Raw genomic sequence first — 27,842 nt, forward strand, 5'->3', positions numbered from 1 at the left:
ACGTTAATTAAGGCTTCAAGGAAGCCGGTACAGTATTTAACAAATGCCTACACTGTGTTGAATTGTGGGTGTTAAGCCAGAGAACCCATCTGCCAGCACTGGTTATGTTAACGGACATTAAAGATCCCATGGTGTCCTTCGAGAAGAGTAGGCGAGTTATCGCTGGCACAATGACCAAATTCCAAAACCCTGCCCAAACTGCCTGCAAACCATCCACTCCAAGCTTTGCTCAGGGACTGCTTCACTAGCACCAACATTCTGTCAACAGTATGGTACATTGATGATGCATAAAGCAGATTCCCTCAAAAATAAATGTTCATTATAATCTTCAAAAATGGGACATTTTATGAATACTGTGCTGTACTTTTTAACTAACCAAATGCTGCTTCCAGTTCCTGAACCAAAGTCCATAATAGAGTGTGGGACAAAGTCTGGAATCCTCCTCTTAATCTGTCATGGAAGACACAATAACACATCGAAAGATTACTCCATTTACAAAATTAAGAAATAAGGGACTGCTTACAGATATATATTAAAATCAGTTGAATGAGGCACAGCATGCGATTGCAAGTATAAAATGTATGCATTTGTATCATAGAAACAAGACCCTTTTTTGACGTTAACACCTCTTAATAATGTACAAGGCATTTATCTGCAATGCTATGGAGTGTGGCTATGCTCTATGGGTTGGTAACACTGCATCATTTCTGTACCTCATAGAGGAAGCTCTGACTCTTTAGTTTCTCCTTGGAAGCCATATCCCAAACTCCTTTCCAATCGTTAGATTTTTCGACTCTAAACATGGCAGTGCACAAAATATAGTTTGCCCCACCTCCCCTACCATTCCCCTCCCCACCGTCCAGACCACTCCTGAAGGGATCGGGTGTTTCTAGCTATATTAAAATAATGTAACTCTATGTATGTGTGTATGAGTGCATGTCTGATCGTTATAGAATCGAAAAAGGTGGGCCAATCAGGGGAGATGACTTGCAATTTCCACCTCTACATGTGGAAGAATGCGAGTGGTTTAACCCCTGATCCCTGCCTGAGGAAGGGGGTATTGATACCATATTTTGCTCAATGAAACATGTGCATGACAGTTGGAAGAATAACTTTGGTGTTACTCTCGACTTCAGTATCCTGGGGCAGACCCCAGCACCCCACACCTCCGACACCTCTCCCACTCCCTCCCTCTCCCCGTCGCACCTCACCTTGTAGCCTGACAATAATATTTTTGGATCCAACTTGGCAATTCTGCATCTGCTATCGTTATTTGGTGGACGTTAAAGATCCCACGGTCTTTCGATAAAAAGTAATCAAGTAATTGCCAGCAACTTGAATTTTTTTTTGCAATTACCTGAACTGACTACCACTGCAAAATGCAATTGCAAACCAACCAGTGTGTTCTTGCCATGAAACTGCTCCAGTAGCACTGATGCTGTGAAAAGAGCATGGACAGTGGAATGGAATCTTGCCAGATAATCTATCTATAATTCCAGCTGTGTGTATGTGTATGTGTATGTATATGTGTGTGTATATGTGTGTGTATATGTGTGTGTATATGTGTGTGTATATGTGTGTGTATGTGTGTGTATGTGTGTGTATGTGTGTGTATGTGTATGTGTATGTGTATGTGTGTGTGTGTGTGTGTGTGTGTGTGTGTGTGTGTGTGTGTGTGTGTGTGTGTGTGTGTGTGTGTGTGTGTGTGTGTGTGTGTGTGTGTGTGTGTGTGTGTGTGTGTGTGTGTGTCCGTTGTTTCTCGACAACCATTGGTCCGATCTAATTGAAACTTGCCAGATATATTGCTGGAGACCTGAGGATGTGCCTTTTCAAGGTTTGATATTAATCGGACAAGTGCTTCCCAAGTTATGGCCATTTATTTACCAAACCAATGACAAGACACGTTGTTGCGTGGGCATGGCTGATGGGGAAGGGAAACTCAGCCGCATTCGCCATTACGGGTTACAATGTACGGACTTCCGGATAATGATGACTTCATGTATTCCAATAATTTCTCGATTTCTTATGCGCATTTATAGATAAACACAATGCGCCAAGTTATGATCGTTTTCATATTAGACGGTGCATAAATTTCGGTAACATCAGAGTGCCGATGTGCTCTGAACCAGGAAGTAATTTTTTTACTCTCTCTTCTCTTCTCTTTTTGTTTTTCCTTGCCACGACATTGCGAAAAGGTAAAATACGTTGGCGCTAATTGAATAATTGGGTATTAAAACTAAATTGCGAATAATCGTAACTGCGAATAATATTCGAACTTCTGGGCCACGCACGTACGGGCACTCGAGAGCGAAGAAACGGTCTGCGTGGTTGTTGTTTGTTGCTCGCGGTTTGAATATTTATATATAATTTTTTTTTTTTTTTTTTTTTTTTTTTTTTTTTTTACAGACACCTACTAGTGTTTACAATGCTTAAAAATATTTGAAAATATACCTGTCAGTATCTCATTAACCCCATTGTTTACTCGCAGGACTGTAAAGTCCCAAGCTCGATTATTTTCAAAAGGGAATATATTTTTCAATAACTCATCTATTCCTATACTTACCTCCTCCTCTGTCTCCCAACAATATTGTTTATTTGTATGTCCTTATTCATCAATCACCTCCATCTCATTGCTAGTCCTGTTGACCTTTCATGAGCCTTGATCTCTGTGCAAAATGACTTCTAAACGCACTTGATTATTGTTATGAATTTAAATAATGAAAATGCGTTAAATGGCCAGTTCAACACTGACAGGAAAGAAACTGCATATTCATTAATTGTGAGCATGCAGACCAAAAGATTTAAAGTTCAAAGGAATCACCAAGATTATCCCTGAAATTTGTGATTATGATCAATCAGTGTGGCATTTCCAAAACTTCAATCAAATAATCAATACAATTACGTGGTGGAGCAAATACAAGAATCAGAGATAGATGACAATAATAAATATAAGACTAGAGTGAAGTCAATGACTCACCAACGTAAATCCCCACACTCCCTCCTAAAGCAAAGTTGAAAGATGGCAATAAGTTCTGCCAGGAATGATTTGTGTTCTCCATGTATATTTTATTCATTTGTGTTCTCCATATTTTCATCATAAAGATTTATTGACAATTTCATGACAAAAGCTCAAATGGTAAAATTGTTATGGCTTGGACAGACACACTGAAGCTCAATGGTAAATAAATAAATAAACGGTTCGTCTTGCAATTGAAGCGCTGCGCGGGGCTGATAAGGTCTTTTCTCCATAATTACTTATTAATTATTTTCTCCATATTCTCATAACACTGTACAGCATATTATTTGTCAACAACTTAAACTGATAATCCACCCATCCATTGGGACCATAATCTGTGCAGAGCGTTGGTGCTGCCTCAGCAGTCTCCCAGGCTATTATGCACAATCCTGGACAGGTCACCACTCCAACACCAGATACCAGCAATCTGGTACTCATTTTGCCGACCTCGGAAGGATGACGGGCTCAGTCAACCCCACCTGGTATTAATTCAACAGCCAAGTGGGATTTGAACTCAGGACCATCGGATCCTAAGCCCACCACCCTAACCATTAAGCGAACACCAGGCATCAACTGATAATTTTGTTACCTATTTGCCAACGACATTAAAAGATAAGATGTAAACTGATACGACTTAAACTGATCATTACTTATTCAAAGTTTCATTTTTTTTAATGTTTAATCAAATAACAACGTAACTGCATTTTTTGCAATAATGTGCCCGTAACTACATTTTTTGGTCTTTGACCTTTTGACCCTGCCCCAGACACTGCTCTTGCACCTCATGTCATGTGGTGATCATAAATACCAAGTTTGGTGAATTTCTGCACAACCGTTTAGGAGATAGTGTGACAGACGGATGGATAGAGACGGACAAACAAACAGAGCCAATTACAATATCCCCCCGTTTTTTTTTTTTCTTCAAAAAGGTTGGGGATAAAATTAAAGGAAGTTTGTGAGAATGGCTACATAAATGTAACTGGAGCACTAAAAATGGCAACAAAGGAAACTACTTACCTCACTAAATACTCGCATTGTTGCTGCAAATATGGCATCCATCCTGCCTGCCATGTACAGCCTGCCCAAGGCATCTTGATAACTGTAAGTACCAGGATATATAGTATACATACAAATTCCTGAACAAAATTAAACACAAATACTACCGTCTACCTATATCTGGCCGATTCCATGTCACATGTGTTACATTTCAGAGACAATATTCAGGAATCAATACCCACTTTCCACATTCTAAAAGGGGAATTGTACATAAATGTAGTACAGGTAAAGCCCAAATAGCCTTTTAACTGGTGTAGAAACAAGAAAAATGATGGACTTCCCTTTCACATTGTCCTGTTGCATGTTACATTCAGGATTACACTGCCAATGCTGTTAGGTACAAGTGAAAAGCTGTCAAAATTGACCCAACTTCTCAACCTTAGTGGAAAGGAAGTCCATGTGTTGTTGTGGAAGGGAGGGATTAGGGACTTTGGCCTTTTCAGTTAAAACAGTACACACTGGTTTCAGGCTGTGTGGAGGGACTTTAGGTTCCCATCAGTTGGGTTTGCCTTGCAAAGATGGAAAGCGAAAGCTTCTTTTCCATGATTGCGTCACCACACCCCTCAAGTATGGACCAGGGTGGGTACGTTGAATAGGACAATCAGAGGCATGATGGGATGAACTGCTGAAGGAAAGAAAGCAATCTGCTGAGGAAGGAATACTAGGAAAAGTTGACATCACGAGCCAATGACATAATGGAATAGTCTGAAATGGAAAAAGGGATTCAGACCAAACCAAATTGCTTTGCTGACTCAAAAGACCGCCAAGAACACAAACACTTTCACAAGGATATGATCAGAAGAGCCACAAGGAGGGAAGGAGCAGAACAGGCTTGAGGAGAAGTTTCACCCGACTAAACCTAATAAATTATGACCTATTTGTAGAAATTTGAGTCAGAAAAGAGACAGGCTGAGTCAGGGAAGCCATTTTGTAAAAAAATAAAATAAAATAACAATAATAAAAAAAACAACCTTGGCTGCAATACAGGGTGCTTCATTAATAAATGCAACCCTATTAAAGTTATGTGAAATTTAATTTTCTTATTAATGCAAATTTTGTTTCCTATTGCAGGTTTGGATGAAACCTCGATTTGGAGGAAAAACTGTAAACATCAGTCATACTGTCAATTTCGAAGATAGCATGGACAATTGAAGAAAGGATCTTTATTGTGGAGTCTTACTTTGCCACAAAGTCATTTAAACAGACTCAAACACGATTCAAAAAGAAGTTCGAGACCAGATTATCCCCAGATAAGTCTACTATGTGTCGATTGATAGAGGCTAAAGTGCCATGGGACAGTACAAAATTTTCATTGCTCAAAGTCTGGTTGCCCAAGGACAGCGAGATCATAAGAAAACATTGAAATGATCCATGAAGCAGTTTTGAGGAACCCCAGGAAATCGCTACATCATCGATCTCGAGAATTGAACTTATCTCTTTCAAGTACACAAATAATTCTGAAGCAGGAACTAAAACTATACCTGGATCAGATACAAGTGAATCAAAAATGATAAACCACTTTGTGTGACAATGTGTGAATGGTTTGAGAAAAAAATGCGTTGGGATCCAAATTTTCTGAGTAATGTGTGCTGTTCTGACAAGGCCCACTTTCTTTTAAGTGGTAATGTTAACTCTAAAGTGTTTCAGCAAGATGGGGCCACACCTCACTTCCAACAGAAATTCATAATAAAATTGTCCCTAAAAGGACAGATGTTGAATGGACACCCCATACTCTGGATCTCAACCCACCTGACATCAATCTTTGGGGTTACCTAAAGAATGGTGTGTACTGGGGAGACCTCAGACTATTGATGACCTCAAAATGCAATTGCCACCAACAAAGCTATTACGGTTCATGAATGCAGCCGAGTTATTGACAACTTCACCAAGAGGATCCATTTGTGCCTGCTGCAGCAGAGCAGCCATTGAAAACATGTTTTGTGAACAGTCTTCTGAAATTACTCATTTGATTTTTGTGTGTTACTTTATTCAATATTAGAAAAGATTGTCATGTACAAGTTTCATGTTGTTTCAATGGAAAATTAAAAAATTATAAAAACAACTTTGGGTTGCGTTTTTTTATGAAACACCCTGCACCATGCATGGACTGTAGCTTGAAGATTGAATTCTAACCAGCTCCAAAGATGAAAACAACACAACTAGGATATGAGGATATAAGAGAATCCATGTGTGAAAAGCAAGCCTCATAAGTAGTCTTTGAAGCTGAGAAATGACAGACCACACACAAAGAAGAGATTATTACAATGAGAGGCACAAAGCCAGAAATACCCCCATGTGGTTGGGGAAAGCAAGGTGCTGTGTCGAAGTGGGTTATAAACATATACAGCAACACTGTCAGCAGGACAAGAGCTCGACCTGTAAAAGTACAAGAGGAAAGGGCAGTGGTGACTGATGGGTGGAGGGTATGGGGAGATAAATGAGTGGGGAATATCCTCCGTCAGACGGATAATGTCAGGTCATGCAGAGGCAGCCCAGATCTGAGCTGAGACATTTGATTAAAGCCCTCTGACGTTCAAGACCCACGATGTAAGCTGTAAGGGAAGGTAGAGGAGGAACAGAGATTGTGAAGGTTGGGGGTTGACACATTAGAGAGTAGGGGTGAGGAGAGAAAGTTTGTGGAGATTAAGAGGGGTGTGAGAGGAGGAGAACGGAATAAGGCAGAGCAAATAATGAGGGAAAGCTCTGCGGAGAGGGAGGAATGTATGGTACGTTGGGTGCAACGATAAATACAAAGAACATGTATACATTATTTAAAGAACAGTTTTGGGGTGAGCTTGGATGATAGCGAACCGAGACAAGGGGATGAAGAACAAGGACGGATGCTATTCAAGCATCTGAGGCTGACTGACAAAACCTCAACAAGTTAAAAATAGCAAGTAAAAAAAAAAAATTGTGGGACACTTGAGGACGGCAATCAATACAACAATGTTTAACGATGGAAAAATGAAGTTATGATAAGGGGACTCAAATAATCGAGCAAGACGATTTAGCTTCTGACAAGACAAACAGGACTCATCTGCACACCTAGAACTGGAAGTACCAAAAAGTCCCAACAATCTTTTGGTGTGTGACTTAAACAAACGAGTGAAAAAGAAGACCGTTGCTCTTAAATAAATACTGAAACATGATAAAAAGAAAAAAAAATTGCTGATAGATCAGAAATATGTTTATAATTATGAAATAAATGTCTTGTTAATACATTTCACAACGAAATTTACCTCTCAAAGAAAAACATTTCAAAACTCCATAAAAGTGTGATTTAAATTGAAAAAGCTGGTAACAGGCATTTTCTGTTGTAAAACACATCTATCATATCACTAAAAACAAAACTTACTTGAGCGATTGCCAATAATAAGTACGATTTCGCAGATTTTTCAAAACAAGCTTCTGAAGGCGTTTCTCTTGTTGTTCTCTAACCAATGGGTTATTCTCTTCGAAACAACCCATAGATATGACTGAAAAGTAGAAAACAAAAAATATTAACACGCAGGATTCATGCCCATCTGCACATTGGCTTCAACTGTTAAAATACATATTTCAAATACACCTTATAATATGCAGTGACAATAGACCGACCTTGATGGTTCTATTTCACTTTATTTCCTCCACCACCGAAGGTGGATGGAGGTTATGTCTTCACCCGTTTGTCTGTCTGTGAGCAGGATATCTCAAAAAGTTATGGACGGATTCAGACGAAATTTGGTAGACAGGTTGGGTGTGTGAAAAGGACGAAGCAATTCGATTTTGGTGACGATCCAGACACGAGAATTTTTTTTAAGTGATTCTTCACCATTGAGAAATTAGGCCAAAAATGATATATAGCACATCTCAAAAAGATGCGGACAGATTCAGACGAAACTTGGGTGGACAGGTTAGGTGTGTGACAAGGACGAGCTTATTCCATTTTTGTTAAGATCAAGATTCGAGAATTTTCTAAGTGATTCTTCACCATTGATAGATGGGGCCAAAAATGATATAAAGCATATTTCAAAAAGTTGTGGATAAGTTATGACAAAACATGGTGGATGATTTAAGTAGGTGACAAAAACAAGCCAATTACATTCTGGTGAAGGTCTGGATGCTTACCTGGCCAATCAGTGGGAAACAAAACAAACTGTTCTGCCTAGCGGGGGTATGCACTCTACCAAGTGCCGTTCCAGTTTAATTATGGGATATGAATGGCATCTTTAAAAGACAGTGTGTATATATATATATATATATATATATATATATATATATATATATATATATATATATATATATATATATATATATATATATATATATGTTGTCCGTCTTTCGGCTGCTCCCGTTAGGGGTCGCCACAGCGGATCATCCGTTATGATCCGCATACTGATTTGGCACAGGTTTTACGCTGGATGCCCTTCCTGACAATCCTGGTCGCCTCTTACGACACAGGGATATGGATTGGGTTTCGCCATGATTCCGGGCTGCCCTACACCCTCTTATAGCATGGCCCGGTGCAGAGCTCCCGTCCTCAAGCGATCTTCCAACCCAAGCTTCCGAGTAGCCGGATTACAGGCGCACGCCACTACGCCTGGTTATATATATATATATATATATATATATATATATATATATATATATATATATATATATATATATATAGAAATATATATATACATATATATATATATATACATATATATATATATATCAACCAACTATACTACCGTATTTTTGTTAACAATGGTTGTGAAACCACTATCATTGGAGTACCTCACTGTGCCACTGTGGTCCATGGAACCAAAGACATAACAACACATCTTTCAGCCTTCATCATGTGAGCCATCTTTGTTCTGCATGACATAGCTTCGACATCACCACAACTCAACACGTTACCTTAGCTGCCAGTCACAGTTTGTTCAGCCTTTTTCCTTCACTCCGTGCTTACTCCAGAAACATACTGCACAGCCCACAAAACATGCTACTACCTAAGGCATTTGTAAGCCTGAGACCATTTGCAAGGCTACTGTTAGACCAGTACAGTGAGGTCATGTTCTAAGAAAAGGCTAAAATAAGCAAAGCTATGGCAATCGTGGGCATATCGATCGGGGGCACTGCAGCTGAAGAAGAACCCAGGTAGGGTTTTAAACAGCAAAGGATGCAACTTAAACAGCAAAGGATGCAGAAAGATGCAAAGGATGCAAACCTTGTGTAGCTTTTGTTGGTTGCTTTCAGCAGCCTTCTTGATTAGAAGGGCTGAGTGATAACTATATATATATATATATATATATATATATATATATATGTATATATATATATATATATATATATATATATATATATATATATATATATATATATATATATATATACATACATATATACATATATATATATATATAGTCATGCGCCGCTTAACGACGGATCGCATATAAGACGGGTCTGCCAGCTCTGAAAAATTGTTTTTTTTATGCAACTGAAAAATTCCTATGGCCGAGTGATGTAGCCTCATATAAAAATAGCACATACAATTATGTACACTGTACAGTACATAATACCTCATAATGATAATAAACGACAGTGTGGCGCTGTTATAATGTGATTGTTATAATGCGATAAACTCCCTAAAATGTCATCGCGAAAAAAACAGGGTCGTGCTAAATCGGGATTCAAGGAAATCGGCTTTCAAACTGAACCAATGTTTGCACGTTTACCTTCTCGCAAGTAAATTACCTTTGAATTGAAGAATTCTGCGAATAAATCGTTGCTTTTCATCGAGATTAAAACACAAATTTATTTTTAATGAAGCTTTTTATGTTGTTAAAACAATCGCACTGTTCCGAAAATATATATATATATATATATATATATATATATATATATACATATATATATATATATATATATATATATATATATATATATATATATATATATATATATATATATATATATATATCACAATTGACAGGTGCTCGTTTCTTCATTTTGTACATGATATCAATGCAATGATTACGTATTTATAAAATCCAAACGCTAATTATTTAACTTTCTATAATCGATGCGAGAGGAGATTGTAAGTTGCTGCTAACAACACCGATGGCCGTCATGAACAGCACAAAGGTAAAACTAACGTGTCTTCCGTCTCTCTTAGATGTGTGTTGCAATTGCCGACAGTATTCAGTACAGTAACATGCTGTACAGGTTTGTATCCGAGGAGCAATAGGCTATACCACATAGCCCAGGTGTGTAGTTTTGTGTAAGTACGATGTTCGAAAACGAAAACGAAAAAAAAAAAATATGTTCGCTCAACGACGACGTCGGTTAACGAAGCGTTTCTCAGAACGTAACCCCGTCGTTAAGTGGCGCATGACTGTATATATATATATATATATATATATTGTTGTGGTTACCAGATTCGCAAACCACCATTCAGGTCCCTTAGGTGAGGTATCTCGGTAAGTGCATGTGTAGTTAGGCCCAAACCCGTTGTCTAGTGGGAATACATGTCATTTATACGTGCTGCGACTCTTTAGGATAGCCGTTTTTCTTTTACTATCTTTATTTTGGACCAACCGCCATGATCACAACCACAACATCAACCACCGACCACAACCACCGCTTCACCACAACCGCCACGACCTTCACGTCACACCTCGCAACCGTAGCATCGCCACCGTTCTTGCCCCGCTGTGGGTACCGGTGTTGGACTCGTGCAGGGCGCACGTTGAACAGCGTGTACAAAATCACGGATTTTGTGCTTCAAAAACGGATCAAAAACGACACACGCCCACTTTTTGCCGTCCAATCGGTGAGCGAGGGGCGACTGGCCCCGCCCCAGGGCGATCGATATATGCAAATTTGTGGATCAAAAAGCCTTCACGCCCACTTTTTCTCGGGCCAATGGGGAGCGAGGTGAAAGGTCAAAGGGAGGGGGTCAAAGGCGAAGTTACGGGGGGATAAAAGGACGGTGTTCGTCAGTCAGCAAGAAGGAGTCAGTCGGAGGGAAAGGAGAACGAGAAGGAGTCAGAACGAGAAGGAGAACGAGAACGAGAAGGAGTCAGCAGGACGAGAACGAGAAGGAGAACGAGAACGAGAAGGAGTCGGAACAAAAAGGAGAACGAAAACGAGAACGAGAACGAGAAGGAGTCAGAACGAGAAGGAGTCGCAAACGAGAACGAGAAGGAGTCGGAACGAAGGAGAACGAGAACGAAAAGAGAACGAGAACGAGAAGGAGTCGGAACGGAGGGGACGAGTGTGGAAGTCTGGAGCCCGAAGCCTGCAGTGGCTGGAGAAGCTGAAGAGAGCCGGACGAGGGGGTGCTCGCGTCGGTGCCAGGAGCTGCACGCCCGAGGGAGGCCGGCAGCGCGACCTGGCCGAGGTGGAGACGCACACCAGGGATAATAAAGATCCTCTATACCCCGAGCATCAGCAACCCCCTCCTGTTTCCCCCCGCGCTGAGATAGTGCGACCAAGGGGGCCCCGTTCCCACCCCCTGCCAGGCACCGTCCACGAGGCCCGCGGGTTGCGGGGCCATCGCCGCTCCGCGTCTCATCACCAGACGGGTAGGCCCGACCCGGTCTCGGCCTCAGGCCTGCCTCATTCTTGGGGATGTTCTTTTCCTTGGTTTTGGGTATGTGTTGTCGGCGCCGTCTGTGAAGTAGAATTGTATAAGTGTTGCCGTGTGCTCGGTAGTCGGTATTAGCTCTGCACTGTGTTTTCACTTTTATATTTGCTTTTTGTGTAAATGGAATTGTGTTTTCTTTTTTTTGTGTGCTGTTGGTGGAATTGTATTTGTGTGCTTCCCGTGTGCCGCGAATAAATGTGCTTTATTGTTGAACTGTTCTCCCGCTTCGCTTCGTCTTTTCCCCCATTGAACCCTCATCTTGCTTCACGTAAAGGGTTGGTAGTGGGCTGAGTACGCCCGATAATTAATCGAACCGTCGAGGTCGACGATAACACCGCTCGGTTATTCTGATAGTACGGAACGGGTCGCTTAAGTGGCCCGTGTCCGAAGTCGACCTGCGGCGAGGTGCGATCGCCCGGTCTACCCTCCGCGTGGGTACTTAGGTAGGTCGAATTTGGCGAGCAACCCTATCCCACGCGGGGGCTGATTGGCTCGATCGCGGTGAGACCGAAAGGTCCACCCGTGACTGGTTCCCGGCGTTAGTCCGAGAGGGTCACGACTGGATTGTCCGTCCGGTGGGCGACGTGCCGCGATTCGAGTTACGTGGCCGTTCGCACGCCGGCGGGCGCGAAGACCGCAACAATATATATATATATATATATATATATATATATATATATATATATATATATATATATATATATATATATATATATATATATATATTGTTGTAGTTTCCCGCCCGCCGGCGTGCGAACAACCGCGTCTAACCAATAGCGGTCACTTCGCCCACCGAACGGACAATCCAGTCGTGACTTTCTGGAACAAAGCCAGAAACCAGTCACGGGTGGGTTTTTAATACCACCACGGCCCAGTCCGTATTCTACCCGCGCGAAATAGGGTCAATCGCAGAATATCGATATACCTAAGTACCCGTGCGGGTAACCTACCGAGGGACCGTACCTTGGCGAAGATTAAGCGGTCCGTTCCGTTCCAGGATAACCGAGCGGGTATTATCGCCAGACCCGATTCTATTTATCGGTTATTTAAAAACCAACTATATTCCGAGTGCAAGATGGGGCAGTTCAATGAGGGAATGGACGCAACGAACAGGTTTACATTCACACAAGGACATTTATTATAATAAAGCACGTATGCAATTAAACAAGGCAAAACACGTATGCAATTAGACAAGCAACAAAAGCACGACAAAATAACTACAACCGTCTACTTATTATGTACAGTCACTTGCACTTAACAGCAGTTCCTACTTATTAGACGGGCCCACGGACACACGTACGCGCACACACACACCCAAGAAATGGTGGCAGAGGCCTGTAATAACGAGCTCCAGCTCGGAGGACAGGTGAGCTGAAACCCAGAACCTATCTCGAACCTCTCCACCTCGTGTGGTCTTCAAGTTGTTCAGACCCGGGCTCCAATGAGAGCAAGCTGGATCCAATCACCGTGAGCTGCGATCCTTCCCGAGCTCCCGCGAATCATCCCGTGCTTCTCAACACGTGCTGGTGAGACGAGGCGCTGATCCTTCCCGTCGATGAGTCGCTTCCCCGAGGAACCACCTCCACGCAGAGGTCGATGAGTCGCACCAAGCCGGGAACCAAAATGGAGAACAAAGAGCTCCACGAACCAAGAAGAAGAAGCCACCACTCACAGCTCGAGCCGAGCGACCGGCTTAACTTCCTTCCAAACAGGGCAGCTTGAAGCAAAAAGCTCTCCCGAGCCAAGCAGAAGCCGAAGCTCACGGAACCGTCAAAGCAAAGAGCCTCCAAAAAGCCTCCTCCCGAGCCAGGCCTCAGCCGAAGCTCACTGAGCCAGCCGAAGCAAAAAACTTACGCAGGCCTCAACCCAAACACAAGTCAAGCAGGACCCGACGGTCTGCTGAACGACTCCCCTCAACTCCCTTTTCCAACTCTGCTCTCTCCAACTCTGGCCACGAACAAAAGAAAAAGATCTCCTCTTATCCTTCTCCCGCCCTTTCCCCGATCTCGGCGCGACTCATGCCCTCGTGCTCCAACCCCCGCTCAGCCACGGGTGGGAGGGAGTTTTTGACATCATGAGTCACGGGAAGGCAGGGTGGTTCTTGCTCTTCGCAGAAGTGGGGGAGGGATGTCTCCATTGTTCGTTCCCCAACTACTAAATCGATCCGCAATGCATCTAATCTATTTCTGAACATTTAAACAATGAAAGGTGAGCTATCTCGGGAACAAGCACTTATCGACATAGCTGACTAAAGGAAACTGAATGTTGTGTGCAATCAAATTCCCAAATTCGTAACAATATGTATATATATATATATATATATATATATATATATATATATATATATATATATATATATATATATATATATATATATATATATATATATATATATATATATATATATATTGGGGAGAACAAGTATTTGATACACTGCCGATTTTGCAGGTTTTCCCACTTACAAAGCACGTAGAGGTCTGTAATTTTTTATCATAGGTACACTTCAACTGTGAAAGATGGAATCCAAAACAAAAATCCGGAAAATCACATAGTATGATTTTTAAACAATTAATTTGCATTTTATTGCATGAAATAAGTATTTGATCACCCACCAACCAGTAAGAATTCCGGCTCTCACAGACCTGTTAGTTTTGTCTTTAAGAAGCCCTCCCATTCTCCACTAATTACCTGTATTAACTGCACCTGTTTGCACTCGTTATCTGCATAAAAGACAGCTGTCCACACTCAATCAATCAGACTCCAACCTCTCCACAATGGGCAAGACCAGAGAGCTGTCTAAGGACATGAGGGACAAAATTGTAGACTTGCACAAGGCTGGGATGGGCTACAGGACAATAGGCAAGCAGCTTGGTGAGAAGGCAACAACTGTTGGCGCAATTATTAGAAAATGGAAGAAGTTCAAGATAACAGTATCTCCCTCGGTCTGGGGCTCCATGAAACACCATCCCAACCGTGAAGCATGGAGGAAGAAACATCATTCTTTGGGGATGCTTTTCTGCAAAGGCGACAGGACGACTGCACCGTATTGAGGGGAGGATGGATGGGGCCATGTATCGCGAGATCTTGGCCAACAACCTCCTTCCCTCAACAAGTGCATTGAAGATGGGGCGTGGCTGGGTCTTCCAGCATGACAACGACCCGAAACACACAGCCATGGCAACTAAGGAGTGGCTCCGTAAGAAGCATCTCAAGGTCCTGGAGTGGCCGAGCCAGTCTCCAGACCTGAACCCAATAGAAAATCTTTGTAGGGAGCTGAAAGTCTGTGTTGCCCAGCAACAGCCCCGAAACCTGAAGGATCTGGAGAAGATCTGTATGGAGGAGTGGGCCAAAATCCCTGCTGCAGTCTGTGCAAACCTGGTTAAGAACTACAGGAAACGTCTGATCTCTGTAATTCCAAACAAAGGTTTCTGTACCAAATATTGAGTTCTGTTTTTCTGATGTATAAAATACTTATTTCATGCAATAAAATGCAAATTAATTATTTAAAAATCATACAATGTGATTTTCAGGATTTTTCTTTTACATTCCGTCTTTCACAGTTGAAGTGTACCTATGATAAAAATTACAGACCTCTACTTGCTTTGTAAGTGGGAAAACCTGCAAAATCGGCAGTGTATCAAATACTTGTTCTCCCCACTGTATATATATATATATATATATATATATATATATATATATATATATATATATATATATATATATATATATATATATATAGTTCATCTTTCGGCTGCTCCCATTAGGGGTCGCCACAGCGGATCATCCGTTATGATCCGCATACTGATTTGGCACAGGTTTTACGCCGGATGCCCTTCCTGACGCAACCCTGGTCGCCTCTTACGACACAGGGATCAGGATTTGGGTTTCGCCATGATTCCGGGTTGCTCTCCACCCTGCCCAGTGCAGAACCCTCATCCTCAAGCGATCCTCCAACCCAAGCCTCCGAGTATCCGGATTACAGGTGCACGCCACTACGCCCGGCGTGTGTATATATATATATATATATATATATATATATATATATATATATATATATATATATATATATATATATATATATATATATTGTTGCGGTTATGGAAATTCACAGAACACCATTCAGGTTCCTATAGAGTAGTTATCTCGGTAAGTACATTTTTTATAGATAGCCCTTTCCCCTAGTCTAACGGGTATTTAAATGTTCCTGTGCTGCGGTTTGTTATAATGGTTGGGTTTCCCTTTTGTTCGGGGTTGCACCACCGCCAGCGCCGCCGGGTCGCCGGCGACCGCACTGCATCGCCCTCACCTGGATTTGCTCCTCCGCCTGGCCGGTCGCGGGGTTTTCCGCTCGATTTGGTGGGTGGGAGGAGTGTGCGGGGGGCGGATGCGCGGAAGAGCGTGCATCTGTGAAAGAGACATAGCTCTGAGAAGGGCGTTTGTCTGTGAATGAGAGAGAGCTCTGAGAAGGGCATCCGTCTGTGAAGGAGACAGAGCTCTGAGGAGATCGAAGGAAGCTCTGAGGAGATTGGAGAAACCTCTGTGAAGGGGACTGAGCTCTGAGGAGATTGACGAGAGCTCTGTGAAGGAGACAGAGCTCTGAGAAGCTTGACGAGAGTCTGAGGAGATTCAGTCGGTCGGTGCGGGTCTTCTTCCACCAGCCTGCGCCCTGCCGGCTTCGCCAGCTTGGATCCTCCGGATCGTGCAAGGGGTCTCGTTCGGCCCTGAGGACCAGGTCCAAGATTAACCCTTACCTCCAGCTCACCTTCCCTCCGAGCTGGGGGTATTAATAAAGGCGATTGCCACCATCTGTCTACGTGTGCATGTGTGGCGCCAGTCTGGATAAGTAGAATTGTTGTTAAGTGCATGATTGTGGACATGGTTGAATAGGCATCGGCTGTCGGCTTTGCTCGTGTCTCGTCCCCATCCCCCCATTGACTGCTTACGTGCTTGTTTAAAATAAATAAACCCCCATTGTTTGAATGTCAGATTGCTCGTTGCGTCATTTTCTACCATTGAATGCCACGGCACGTATCGGGAATTAACTGGCTTTTTAAGCCGATAAAAGAGATAATCGGGTCCGACGGGATTTGACGAATTAAAACCGGTCGGCTTCGCACACAGAACGAACACGCTTAAGCGGCTCGTTTTCGTACAAGTCCCGTCAAGGTGTAACCTCTCGGTATTTCTGTCCACGCGAATAGTTAGGTATATCGACAACTCGGCGATTGACCCTGCAGCGCGTGGACAGAATAATTGACTAGTTTATGATGCGTTAAGGCATCCGTGGCCGGATTCCGGGGCTGGTCCGGAAAGCCACAACTGAATTGCGGCCTTCGGTGGGCGCGCGACAGCGATTTGGCTAAAACGGTCAACCACACGCCGAACGTGGCAGAAATCTATATATATATATATATATATATATATATATATATATATATATATATATATATATATATATATATATATATATATATATATATATATATATATTGTTACATTCGTGAAGTGTTTTTAACCCCAATTATGAACGACCAGGATGGGGTGTTGAGGTAGCCAGCTCCTTGTCACTTCAATCATTCCACCCCCCTCCCCATCCCCCACACACACACACTTCCTGCATGTTCTCACTTTCCCCACACATTCCAGATGAAAATGGCTCGCACCCATTCTTTCTTGTGTCCCTGATTGAGTCTTCATGCGATAAGTTTATTTTAAGGCTTAGGGCAAGGCTACCATTGCCATCCAGTTAAGTGTGTGAGACTTGTTTGTTTTTGTTTCTCCCCCCCCCCCATTTCATTTTAATTCATTGTTCTTCTTATTGTGTCCCCAGCCTCATTATTTATTAACCTCGTATTTCTGTGCATATTGAGCCGTGGAACTGCCCAACAGCGTAACCAGATTCACCACAAAACCGCCATATGGCTAAATTAATTTATCCTAATTACACCACACTGTAGAGTCGCCATCGCCAAGTATCCGGAATGACTCCGCTCGGCATCTTGGGAGTTCATCTCTGGCGGTCTCGCATCGCCCGTTAGGGAGTGGTTTCCAATTGGTCAACAGGAGTGTGATTTTGACCCTGGTTCTATGAAGGACTACTCCATAACAAAAAAAAACTTGCTTGAATATTAAATTGTGTATGATGATGAGATGAGATGTGCCATACGTGATACCCTTTACAGAGCATTGGTGCTGCCAAAGCACTTTCTTGGCAAGGGTTATGCTGGGTGGTTTGCCCTTGCTCTCTGAGAAGCCAGGGATAAATGTTTGGAGCTACTGTGCAAAACAATCTAAATGTGTAGAGCTATTGTGCAATGAAAGTATTTGTTATCGTCACATGGACGAAACCTTTAGATTTGTCCCTTCTGCAGCAAGGGGCCACACAGTTCCTTGTTGGAGTCAGAAGACAAGATTTGTTATTTTTAAAGGTCTTTGTGATGTGCCACTGCATCCGTATCTAGCAATTCTCCCTTGGAGAGCGAGTTAATTTGTCTCTCCTGTCTTCACACGAAAAATATTAAACATTAAAAACCATTGTACCCACATTGTTTTCTCACTTCCTCTTCTATTTTCATTGCTGATGCTTGCAGAGCTGTGTCTTCTACTGGTAGTTTTCGTTTCAGGAGGTAGTTGGTAAACCCAACAACTTCATCAGATATTGAAGGCATTGGGTATTCTGGAGAAAAATTTGCACAAACAAAAATATTATCAAAACAAAGTATCATATAAGAATAAAAACCTCATACAGTTTATGCAAATGAGAATTGATTACCCCAATTATTCCAAAACAAATGTGTATCTGAATGAGTAACCTCATTTTATCTTTGTGAACAATGTACTCATATACTAGTGGGGCAACTTCGCATAACAATTGTGCATTTTGTGAGGAAAGCAGCAAATTTGGCACACTAGTAGCCTAACATATTATGAACAGATTTGGATATTGGGCCATCTCAAATTCAGCCGCTGATGACTGTGGCAGACATTTTCCACTACCATCAAAAATTTTGAGATGGCCCAATATCCAAATCTGTTCATAATATTGTTACGGTTGTGGAAATTCGCAAACCACCATTCAGGTCCCATAGGTGAGATATCTCTGTAAGTACATGTGTAGTTAGCCCCAAACCCGTTGTTTAGAGGGAATAAATGTGATTCATTCGGGCTGCGACGCTTTGAGATAGCCGTTTTTCTGTTCTATCTTTATTTTGAACCAACCGACATCACACAACAACCACCAACCACAATTCCGCTTCACAACAACAACAACGCCAACAGCCATGACCTTTACCTTCACAACTCGCTCCCACATCATCGCATCATGCCATTCCCAAACGCACCATGACCATCAAACCACCACCATAAACCCTCCACCACCCTCACCTCCCTCCTTCTACGGCATTCCCGCACCACCTGTGAGCACCGAGCATCGGGCTGTCCTGGGCTCTTACAAGATACGCGCCGAGCCGCGAGTGCAATTAGCGGCCTTTCCGAGGAGAATTCGGATCAGGAATGCTACACGCCCACTTCTGATCCATCCAATTAGGAAGCGCGGGGCGGCTTGGCCCCGCCTCCAGGCGCGTCTGTCTGGAATCGAGATATACAAATTCTAGGATCAGGGGAGATTCACGCCCCTTTTCCTCCGTCCAATCGGTGAGCGTGGCTCCGCCCTCGAGGAGATCCTGATCCGGAAATTTGCATCTTGTTTTCTCCTGCCGGCCTATAAAACGGCGAGCGTGAGGTGAATGAGAAGAGTTGTTGCTCAGAGAGTTAGTTTTTTTGGTTGGAGTTGTTGCTCAGAGAGTTAGTTTTTTTGGTTGGAGTTGTTGCGAGGCAGTCAAGTCGGGTTGGAGAGCGGAGTGGAGTCGGGAGGTGAAGGCGTCAAGGTGGTTTTCTGCAGTCAGCTGAGGATAATTGGGGGAAGAGTCCAAGGAGCTCGGGTCCGAGGCAGGGAAGACGGCAGTCGGCAACGAGGTCACGGTGGGATCGCTCGTCGCGGGACCCAAGCCAGCCAACCATTCTCCTTCCCCCAGGGCATCAACAATTCCCCCCCCCCTTTCCCCCACGCTGAGATAGTGCGAAAAGGGGGCCCCGTTCCCACCCCACTCCAAGCGGTGCCAACAAAACCCGCGAAGGAGCACAAAGTCGGGGCACCGCCGCGCAGCCACATTTGCGGCTCGTCAGGAGGACGCGGGTAGGACCCCCCCGGTCTCGCGGGCCTGACCGCTCCTTCAGGTCCCGCGCACACATTGGCCTATGGGCCCGTCTGCCCCCTTGCCTATGAGGGTGGCTTCTTTCCTTTGCTTTTGAGTAAATGTGTGTCGGCGCCAGTCTGGTGAAGTAAAACTGTTTAAGTGTTGCCGTGTGTCGGTCTTAGTCGGTAGTATCTCTGCATCATTGTTTCTTTTGTTGCATTTGATATATGTGCATTCTGTTTGGCTGTATATGTGTGCTCTCCGTGTGCCGCGGAATAAATGTGCATTATGTTGAACTGTTTTCCCGTTTCGCTTCGTCTTTTCTTTAATTGAATCTCCATCTTGCTTCACGTAAAGGGTTCGTTCGTAGTGGGCTTAAAACGCCTGATAATTAATCGGAACCGTCGAGGCCGACGATAACAACGCTCGGTTATCCCGATAGCACGGAACGGACCGCTTAAGCGGTTCGTGTCCGGAGTCGGCCTGCGGCGAGGTACGATCGCCCGGTCTACCATCCGCGTGGGTACTTAGGTAGGTTGAGTTTGGCGAACAACCCTATCCTACGCGGGTGGCCGATTGGCACAATTGTGGTGAGGTCGAAAGGCCCACCCGTGACTGGCTGCGGGCGATAGTTCCCGGAGGGTCACGACAGAATTGTCCGTCCGGTGGGCGACGTGCTGCGATTCGAGTCACGTGGCCGTTCGCACGCCGGCGGGCGCGAATTCGCAACAATACGATAGGCTACTAGTGTGCCAAATTTGGTGCTTTCCTCAGAAAATGCACAATTGTTATGCTATATTTAGCTCAGTTGCCCCACTATACTGCAGTATCAGACCAGAAGAAAAATACATGATTATAAACAAATTTGTGGAAATGTCTCACATAACATGATGCGTCACAAACAATAATGTCCTGACGTTGACAGCCCCCTGTATGTTGACAAATATTGTAACGTACATGGGAAGAGGTGAAGCCACCTGTATGGTACATGTGCTTTATAAAGGCAAAATGCCATCTCTTCATTCTGTGCTGATGTATGGGTATGCATGAGGTCAGATATTAATTAGATGTAATACTGTTGTGGGCTGGGGGTCGGTGGCGAGGAATGACCGCTAGACGGAGCAATAGGGCCGTCTCCCACCGAACACCCGGAATTAAAAGGTCGTCACCTGGAATCGACGGGTCACTTAAAGGACCATGGTCGCCAATATTTCAATGGCGTGAGGTAGGGTCCACTTGTCTATTCCAATTTACCTAACTACTCATGCCATCTAGCTACCAGGGAAACCACACCCTCGGCTGACTCTGTCCGAACCGAATCACATGTAACAACTCGGGTCCAGCGTAACCGAATGGGAATTACCAGAGCCGCGCCGGTCCCAATGACAACTTACGGCCCAAACGGCCTTACTACTTCTCAAGCCCGCACCGTGCTGGGTCAACGGTAGAAACAACAGGCAACGAACTGGAACATTTAACAGATATTTATTTACAATAGGGAGGGAGACACACAGCAGACTTAATCACGAATATAATGCAATGTAATTTACAATGAACACAGGCACTTAACAGTCTCTACTTACAGGATGAGTGACACACACACACACACACACACACACACACACACACACACACACACACACACACACACACACACACACACACACACACACACACACACACACACACACACACACACAAAATGGGGCCGGTTGGCCTTTATTTGACCCTTCAGCTCGGGATGCAAGGCGAGCTGAGGGTAAGAGTTCGGTCGGGCACCTTTCCGCCTCGTGTGGTTTGGTCGAAACGAGCTGGTTCAGGGGGGGGGCTCGAACCCACACCTTCGTCGCCGCACCAAGCACCAGGAATGACGCAACAGACGCCTGCCAGCACGAGCACGGATGAGACGAGCACTTTTGGGCAAGTCGAGAACGCCAGCAGGCAAGGCGAGGGCAAACAAGGTGACGAGGCTTCTTTTTTTGCCAGCCGGATCGACCCCACTATCATTCATTCCTCAGGTGAGGTGGGAGGGTCTGTCCTGAGGTAACTCGCATCCTCATTGGACGGGGGCGTCGGGGGTGTGTCGGGGGTGTGTCGGGGGTGTGTCGGGGCGTCTCGGTGCCCCCCCCACCCCGAAGAGGCTCTGTAGTAGTTCCTGGCATTCAGGCTTCCCATTGGGTGAAGTAAACGCTCCATGCCCTTCTTCGGAGCGGAGCCTTGATCTGAGGCGATGGAGGCTCCGCCCACGCCTTCAGCCAAAAACACGTGGGCAATGGAGTCGGTGGTGCGAAGAGGTGGAGGATTGATTTGTTTGGAAGATTTAAAGATGTAAAAAACCTGACTATAAAAGAAACCCACAGCGCACACATGAAATTAACCCATTAGACAGAAGGACGGGACCCTAACTATAAACACACACTTATCGAGATAACTGAGCTACGGGGACCGCTGCCTGTCTGTGTGCAACACGCTTCCAAATCCATAACAATACCACATAAGTGTTCCATGGAAGTTTCCACATCAACACCCCTCATCTACTTTCTTTTAATGATTATCATTAGCCAGCCTCAATGGTGTAATGGTTAGAGTGTCTGCTCCGAGTTTGGAAGGCTGGTGGTTCGAATCCTGGCCGAGTCATACCAAAGACTTAAAGAATGGTATGTGCTGCTTCCTTGCTTGATGCTCAGCATTTATAAGGATAGAGCTTGGACAAACAACCACAAGTTGGAAATAATGGTGCAGGCTTTGATGGGCATAATGGACTCCTCCTATGTCAACGTTCTTTTTAGGGATCTCATGTTATCATTATTATTATTACTAGTACGTGGCCGTACGTGCAAAAAAAAATAAAATAAAATAAAAAAAAAAAATAAAAACTTTCAAACAACAACACAGGCCGTTCCTTCGCGCTCGTAAACGACAACTGGATTGGGGCATTGTGTTTATCTATAAATGACCGTTTTTACAGCCATTTTTCCCTGCTGTGCAGGGGTTTGGCTTTTTCTTGAGGAAATGTTTTTTTATGGCCGGATGCCCTTCCTGACGCCAACCCTTGTCGCCTCTTACGACACACAGGGATATGGTACACCTATTCTAACCGGGGCATACACCGGGACCAGTACACTGGCACTCATTTCGCCGACCTCGGAAGGATGACAGGCTGAGTCAACCCCCTGGTGTTAATTCAGCAGCCAACGGGGCTTGAACTCAGGACCCTGGGATCCCAAGCCACCATCCTAACCACTAAGCCAACACAAGGCTTATTGTTTATCTATAAATGCGCATAAGAAATCGAGAAATTATTAGAATACAGTAAGTCATCACTATCCGGAAGTCCGTACATTGTAACCCGTAATGGGGAATGCGGCTGAGGATCTCTTCCCCATCGGCCACGCCTACTCAGCACCATGTCCTGTCGTTGGTTTGGTAAATGAATGGTCATAACTTGGGAAGCACTTGTCCAATTAATATCAAACCTTGAAAAGGCACATACTCAGGTCCCCAGCAATATACCTGGCAAGTTTCAATTAGATCAGACCAGTGGTTGTCGAGAAACAGCAGTCACGGACACGGACACACACACACACACACACACACACACACACACACACACACACACACACACACACACACACACACACACACACACACACACACACAGCTGGAATTATAGATAGATTATTATTCATAGCAGAGTATCGGCCCTACAGCGATCTTGTTCCAAGCATGCAACACATTCTTCTGACACATGATCTTGATATGTGGGTGGTGTATAGGCAACAGACCACTGCATCTATCGCTCTCAAAAATAAAAATAACCCGTGGGACGTCGTGGAGCAAAGACATGCATATTGCTTATGTGCAAATATAATACATTGTGATTATATAGCTCGGATAATTCCAAATGCACTGACCGAGGCCTGAAGCCTATTCCTACCTCAGAATCCAGTAATAAATCTTCTATCGGCTCCAACCTTTCGATATTTTATGATCCTTTTCATAGTCACTTGGGTCGTTTTACACTGAACGGAAAACTTATTAGGGAGGACATGGTGACTGTGAATATGACACTTCTGAAGAGGTCTTGGGCTTACCAAAATGGCAGATGTAAGATTTTCTTTTTTCAGGTTACACTTGTGGGTGGTATCAGGTCAGCTGTCAAATCAATTGGTATAAAGCAGACATACATACATACTTGCTCCATTATATATGCTGTAGATTCCTCGTTCCTCCCATTTCTATTACTGCAAAAAGTTCACACTATTCCGTGTACCTGAGACCATCAGCTCGGAACGAGCATGAACTATTTGTGGGTTGCACGGGGCCAAGCTGTACTATGCACAAGATAAAACACCTCCCCATGAGCACTGGTAATGTGTGAACAGGTGGGTGCAGTTCACTTAGTAGTGTATCCACCAAAAGAGAACAGTTTAGTCAGCACCACCAGGTGCACACAGTTTATGTTCAGGTGGGACTGGTCCATTTTGGGAAGGAGAGAAAGAGAAAGAGAAAGAGAAAGAGAGAGAAAGAGAAAGAGAGAGAAAGAGAAAGAGAGAGAAAGAGAAAGAGAGAGAAAGAGAAAGAGAGAGAAAGAGAAAGAGAGAGAAAGACAGAAAGAGAGACAGAAAGAAAGAGAGAGACAGAAAGAAAGAGAGAGACAGAAAGAAAGAGAGAGACAGAAAGAAAGAGAGAGACAGAAAGAAAGAGAGAGACAGAAAGAAAGAGAGAGACAGAAAGAAAGAGAGAGACAGAAAGAAAGAGAGAGACAGAAAGAAAGAGAGAGACAGAAAGAAAGAGAGAGACAGAAAGAAAGAGAGAGACAGAAAGAAAGAAAGAAAGACAGACAGACAGACAGAGAGACAGACAGACAGACAGAGAGAAAGAAAGAGAGAAAGAAAGAGAGAAAGAAAGAGAGAAAGAAAGACAGAGAAAGAAAGAGAGAAAGACAGAAAGAGAAAGAGAAAGAGAAAGAGAAAGAGAAAGAGAAAGAGAAAGAGAAAGAGAAAGAGAAAGAGAAAGAGAAAGAGAAAGAGAAAGAGAAAGAGAGAGAGAGGAGAGAGACAGAGAGACAGAGAGACAGAGAGACAGAGAGACAGAGAGACAGAGAGACAGAGAGACAGAGAGACAGATTTGTTATTGTTAGTACCTTTGGCAGCTGGCACTTAGTTGAGTGCTGTTCACAATTAGCACTGTGACAACAGCCAGGACGGCTACATGGGAGGGAGGCTGCCATAGCTTTCAATTTGTGCCAGCTACACCATGCAGTGTGCCGATGACGGCACACCACAGGCGATCCATCTCCACCAGTGCACACCATCTCCGCCAGCCACGAGGAACAACACCATCTTACTCCTCAATTACTTTACCTACCCTGGCTTGAAGATTTCTTTTTCTTTTTGCATTCCCCACCATTACAACAACACTGCAATAGATGTGCAGTGTTGTGGCTTTTTGTGTGTTTTTATAATTAATTAAGTGTGTGTTCTGTGTCACCTTTTTGGGAATCCGTTTTTGTCTGTGTCCATATTGTCATTCACATCTGTCTAGTAACTTGCTAAATGTAACTGTGGATGTTGTTTTTATTTTCTATCATCTCACTTGTAATAAAACTGTTAATTGCTAATGTGGGGACATCATCTTGTGGTGTCATCATTCTGTTAGAAATGTCAAGAAATTTATCTGTTAGAAATTTCATGTCGATGGTAGATTAACATACTTTTGCCAAGTGCTTGTGTCACCTCTTTCAAGGGTTGAGGCATATGAACAGCATTCAGATTCTGTTGACCTGGTTGTTTTCGGAAAGATTCCACTTCAATTCCCAGCTGCAGCCTGAGGGTGCAGGATCGCTGCACACAAGCAAAGCAACAGCTCACACTCAAACAGACGACTGCATTTTCCTCGTAAAATATTGTTTAAGCCTCAAGGTTACATATTGTAATTTAAACAAACCCTTGGCCATTCTGCACATAAACTTACAGATGCTAAAATTGCTCGTTATCATGCACATCCAAAAAACACTTTAAAAGCAAAGGTTATGACATCATACAATTCTCAAAAAAGCACCCTTGCTAAGATCCAACGTCCAACGTCCAATGGGACGGTGCAAATATAGTGCATTTACATCTGAGCTATCGAGCCTGAGCTTGATTTCCGACCCGACTATATGCTGGCTGATTGGTATGTCACAAGCAGGGCGTTGCATCACAAAGTGTGCCGTCCCTTGGATGGATGTTAAACTGGGGGTCCAGTTTGCTAAAATTAAAGATCCTAAGATATCTTTCACCGAGGAGGAGTGTTAATGGCAGCACTCACCTTCAGTCGAACGTCAGGCTTATCTAGCCAATTCGTAAGCGACTTGCGGGTTGGGGGGGAAGTACACACCCGTTTAGAAAAGGAAAAAAAAAGAAAGGAGAGAGGAGAAAAGGGAGGATAAGAAAGTGGGTTTGGGAGGGATGGGGGTAGAGAGTGGAAGAAGAGGAAAAGTTGGGAAGCCATGTGAAACAGAGGATAGGATGATAAAAATGAGGGAAACTGAAGGGATGGAATGTCTTGGTTGTTAAAATTCCACCTGAAGGTCAATTTGATTAAAAAAATATATTAATCATCCATACTGATATGATAGAGATGTGTGTTATTGGTTGTCATCTCCATATGCGAGTTTCAGAAGGTGGAACGGAGCCCTCGTGTGTGTGTGTGTGTGTGTGTGTGTGTGTGTGTGTGTGTGTGTGTGTGTGTGTGTGTGTGTGTGTGTGTGTGTGTGTGTGTGTGTGTGTGTGTGTGTGTGTGTGTGTGTGTGTGTGTGTGTGTGCGTTGGTATTGCCGTTCTTGATGATGAATGGTAGCTCCACGAGACGGAACAGAGAGTGTGTGTGTGTGTGTGTGTGTGTGTGTGTGTGTGTGTGTGTGTGTGTGTGTGTGTGTGTGTGTGTGTGTGTGTGTGTGTGTGTGTGTGTGTGTGTGTGTGTGTGTGTGTGTGTGTGTGTGTGTGTGTGTGTGGTTGACGACGACTGCCAATTCCAGTCTGCCAGTTGGTGGGTTCCAGGAGATGAAACGGAGACCGACCCGGTCTCAAAGTCTCCACCTGCATTACAAGTGCGTCTTTGTGTCAACATTTTTCTCAGAGATGGCTGAACGAATCCTCGTCAAACTTTGAGGTTCATCAGTGAGTGCCTGAGTGTTTAAAGCAAAAATAAAATAAAATTTAAAAAAAGATTGAATAAAATATATATTTTTCAGTTCATTATTTTTAGGGAGGGGTGGGGATTTATTTTATTTTTTAATCGCTCTATAGTGCCTAAGCCCTTGTAGCTATGTGAAAGCGAATAATAAACGATTCCTGACACCATTCCTTAGTGTTAGTGGGTGTAGGCAGGTATATTTGGGGCCCCCACAAAAAGAAAAAAAAAATAGAAGAGAAAAAAAAACTATATTTTTTAAGTTCATTTTTTTGGGGGGGTGAGGGAGGAGTATTTATTTATTTCATTTTTTAAATCGCTCTATAGTGCCTAAGCCCTTGTAGCTATGTGAAAGGTAATAATAAACGATTCCTGACCCCATTCCTTAGTGTTAGTGGGTGTAGGCAGGTATCTTGGGGCCCCCACAAAAATAGAAGGAAAAAAAAAATAGAAGAAAAAAAAAAACAATTTGATTTCTTCAAAATGCCAACAGGATAAGAACAGCACCGGGCACCGCCAGTTAACCTTGCTAGTAGTTGATAAAACAAGCAGTGGCTTTGCTAAGGCTGAGGTCGCATTTGCCACAGCGGCCGTGGGGTCTCCAAAATCTGTGGCCACTAGCAATTATACGGTGGCCGCAGTATTTCCATGGTCACACAATGTAGCAGTCACATATGTTTTTTTGGGAGGTAGCCGCACGGCGTATTTAGATATCGTGGAGACCGAAAACGTGGGGGTGCCGTACGGTCTTTGATTTGATGTCGCACGGTGACCTTAGGGCGTCG

The 27,842-nt window shown here is 43.6% G+C and overlaps 1 protein-coding gene across 11 annotated transcripts in view; it reads right to left on the bottom strand.

Annotated features, from left to right (window-relative positions):
* Window positions 1-27,842, bottom strand: part of METTL17 (methyltransferase like 17) — a 63,869-nt gene that overhangs the window by 19,087 nt on the left and 16,940 nt on the right. For 8 of the 11 annotated variants that reach the window (XM_085895378.1, XM_085895386.1, XM_085895383.1 and 5 more), the window contains 5 exons: window positions 25,599-25,728; window positions 18,232-18,363; window positions 7,428-7,548; window positions 4,034-4,115; window positions 377-450 (listed from right to left, as the gene is read on the bottom strand). In XM_085895378.1, coding sequence (XP_085751504.1) covers window positions 377-450; window positions 4,034-4,115; window positions 7,428-7,548; window positions 18,232-18,363; window positions 25,599-25,728 — 539 coding nt within the window. The remainder of the gene's footprint in view (window positions 1-376; window positions 451-4,033; window positions 4,116-7,427; window positions 7,549-18,231; window positions 18,364-25,598; window positions 25,729-27,842) is intronic. The other 3 variants (XM_085895388.1, XM_085895387.1, XM_085895384.1) reach the window with 3 other exon arrangements.

This window comes from Eptatretus burgeri, chromosome 9 (assembly GCF_056783735.1).
Source record: "Eptatretus burgeri isolate ZD-2024b chromosome 9, Ebu_testis_v1, whole genome shotgun sequence".
Lineage (NCBI taxonomy): Eukaryota > Metazoa > Chordata > Myxini > Myxiniformes > Myxinidae > Eptatretus > Eptatretus burgeri.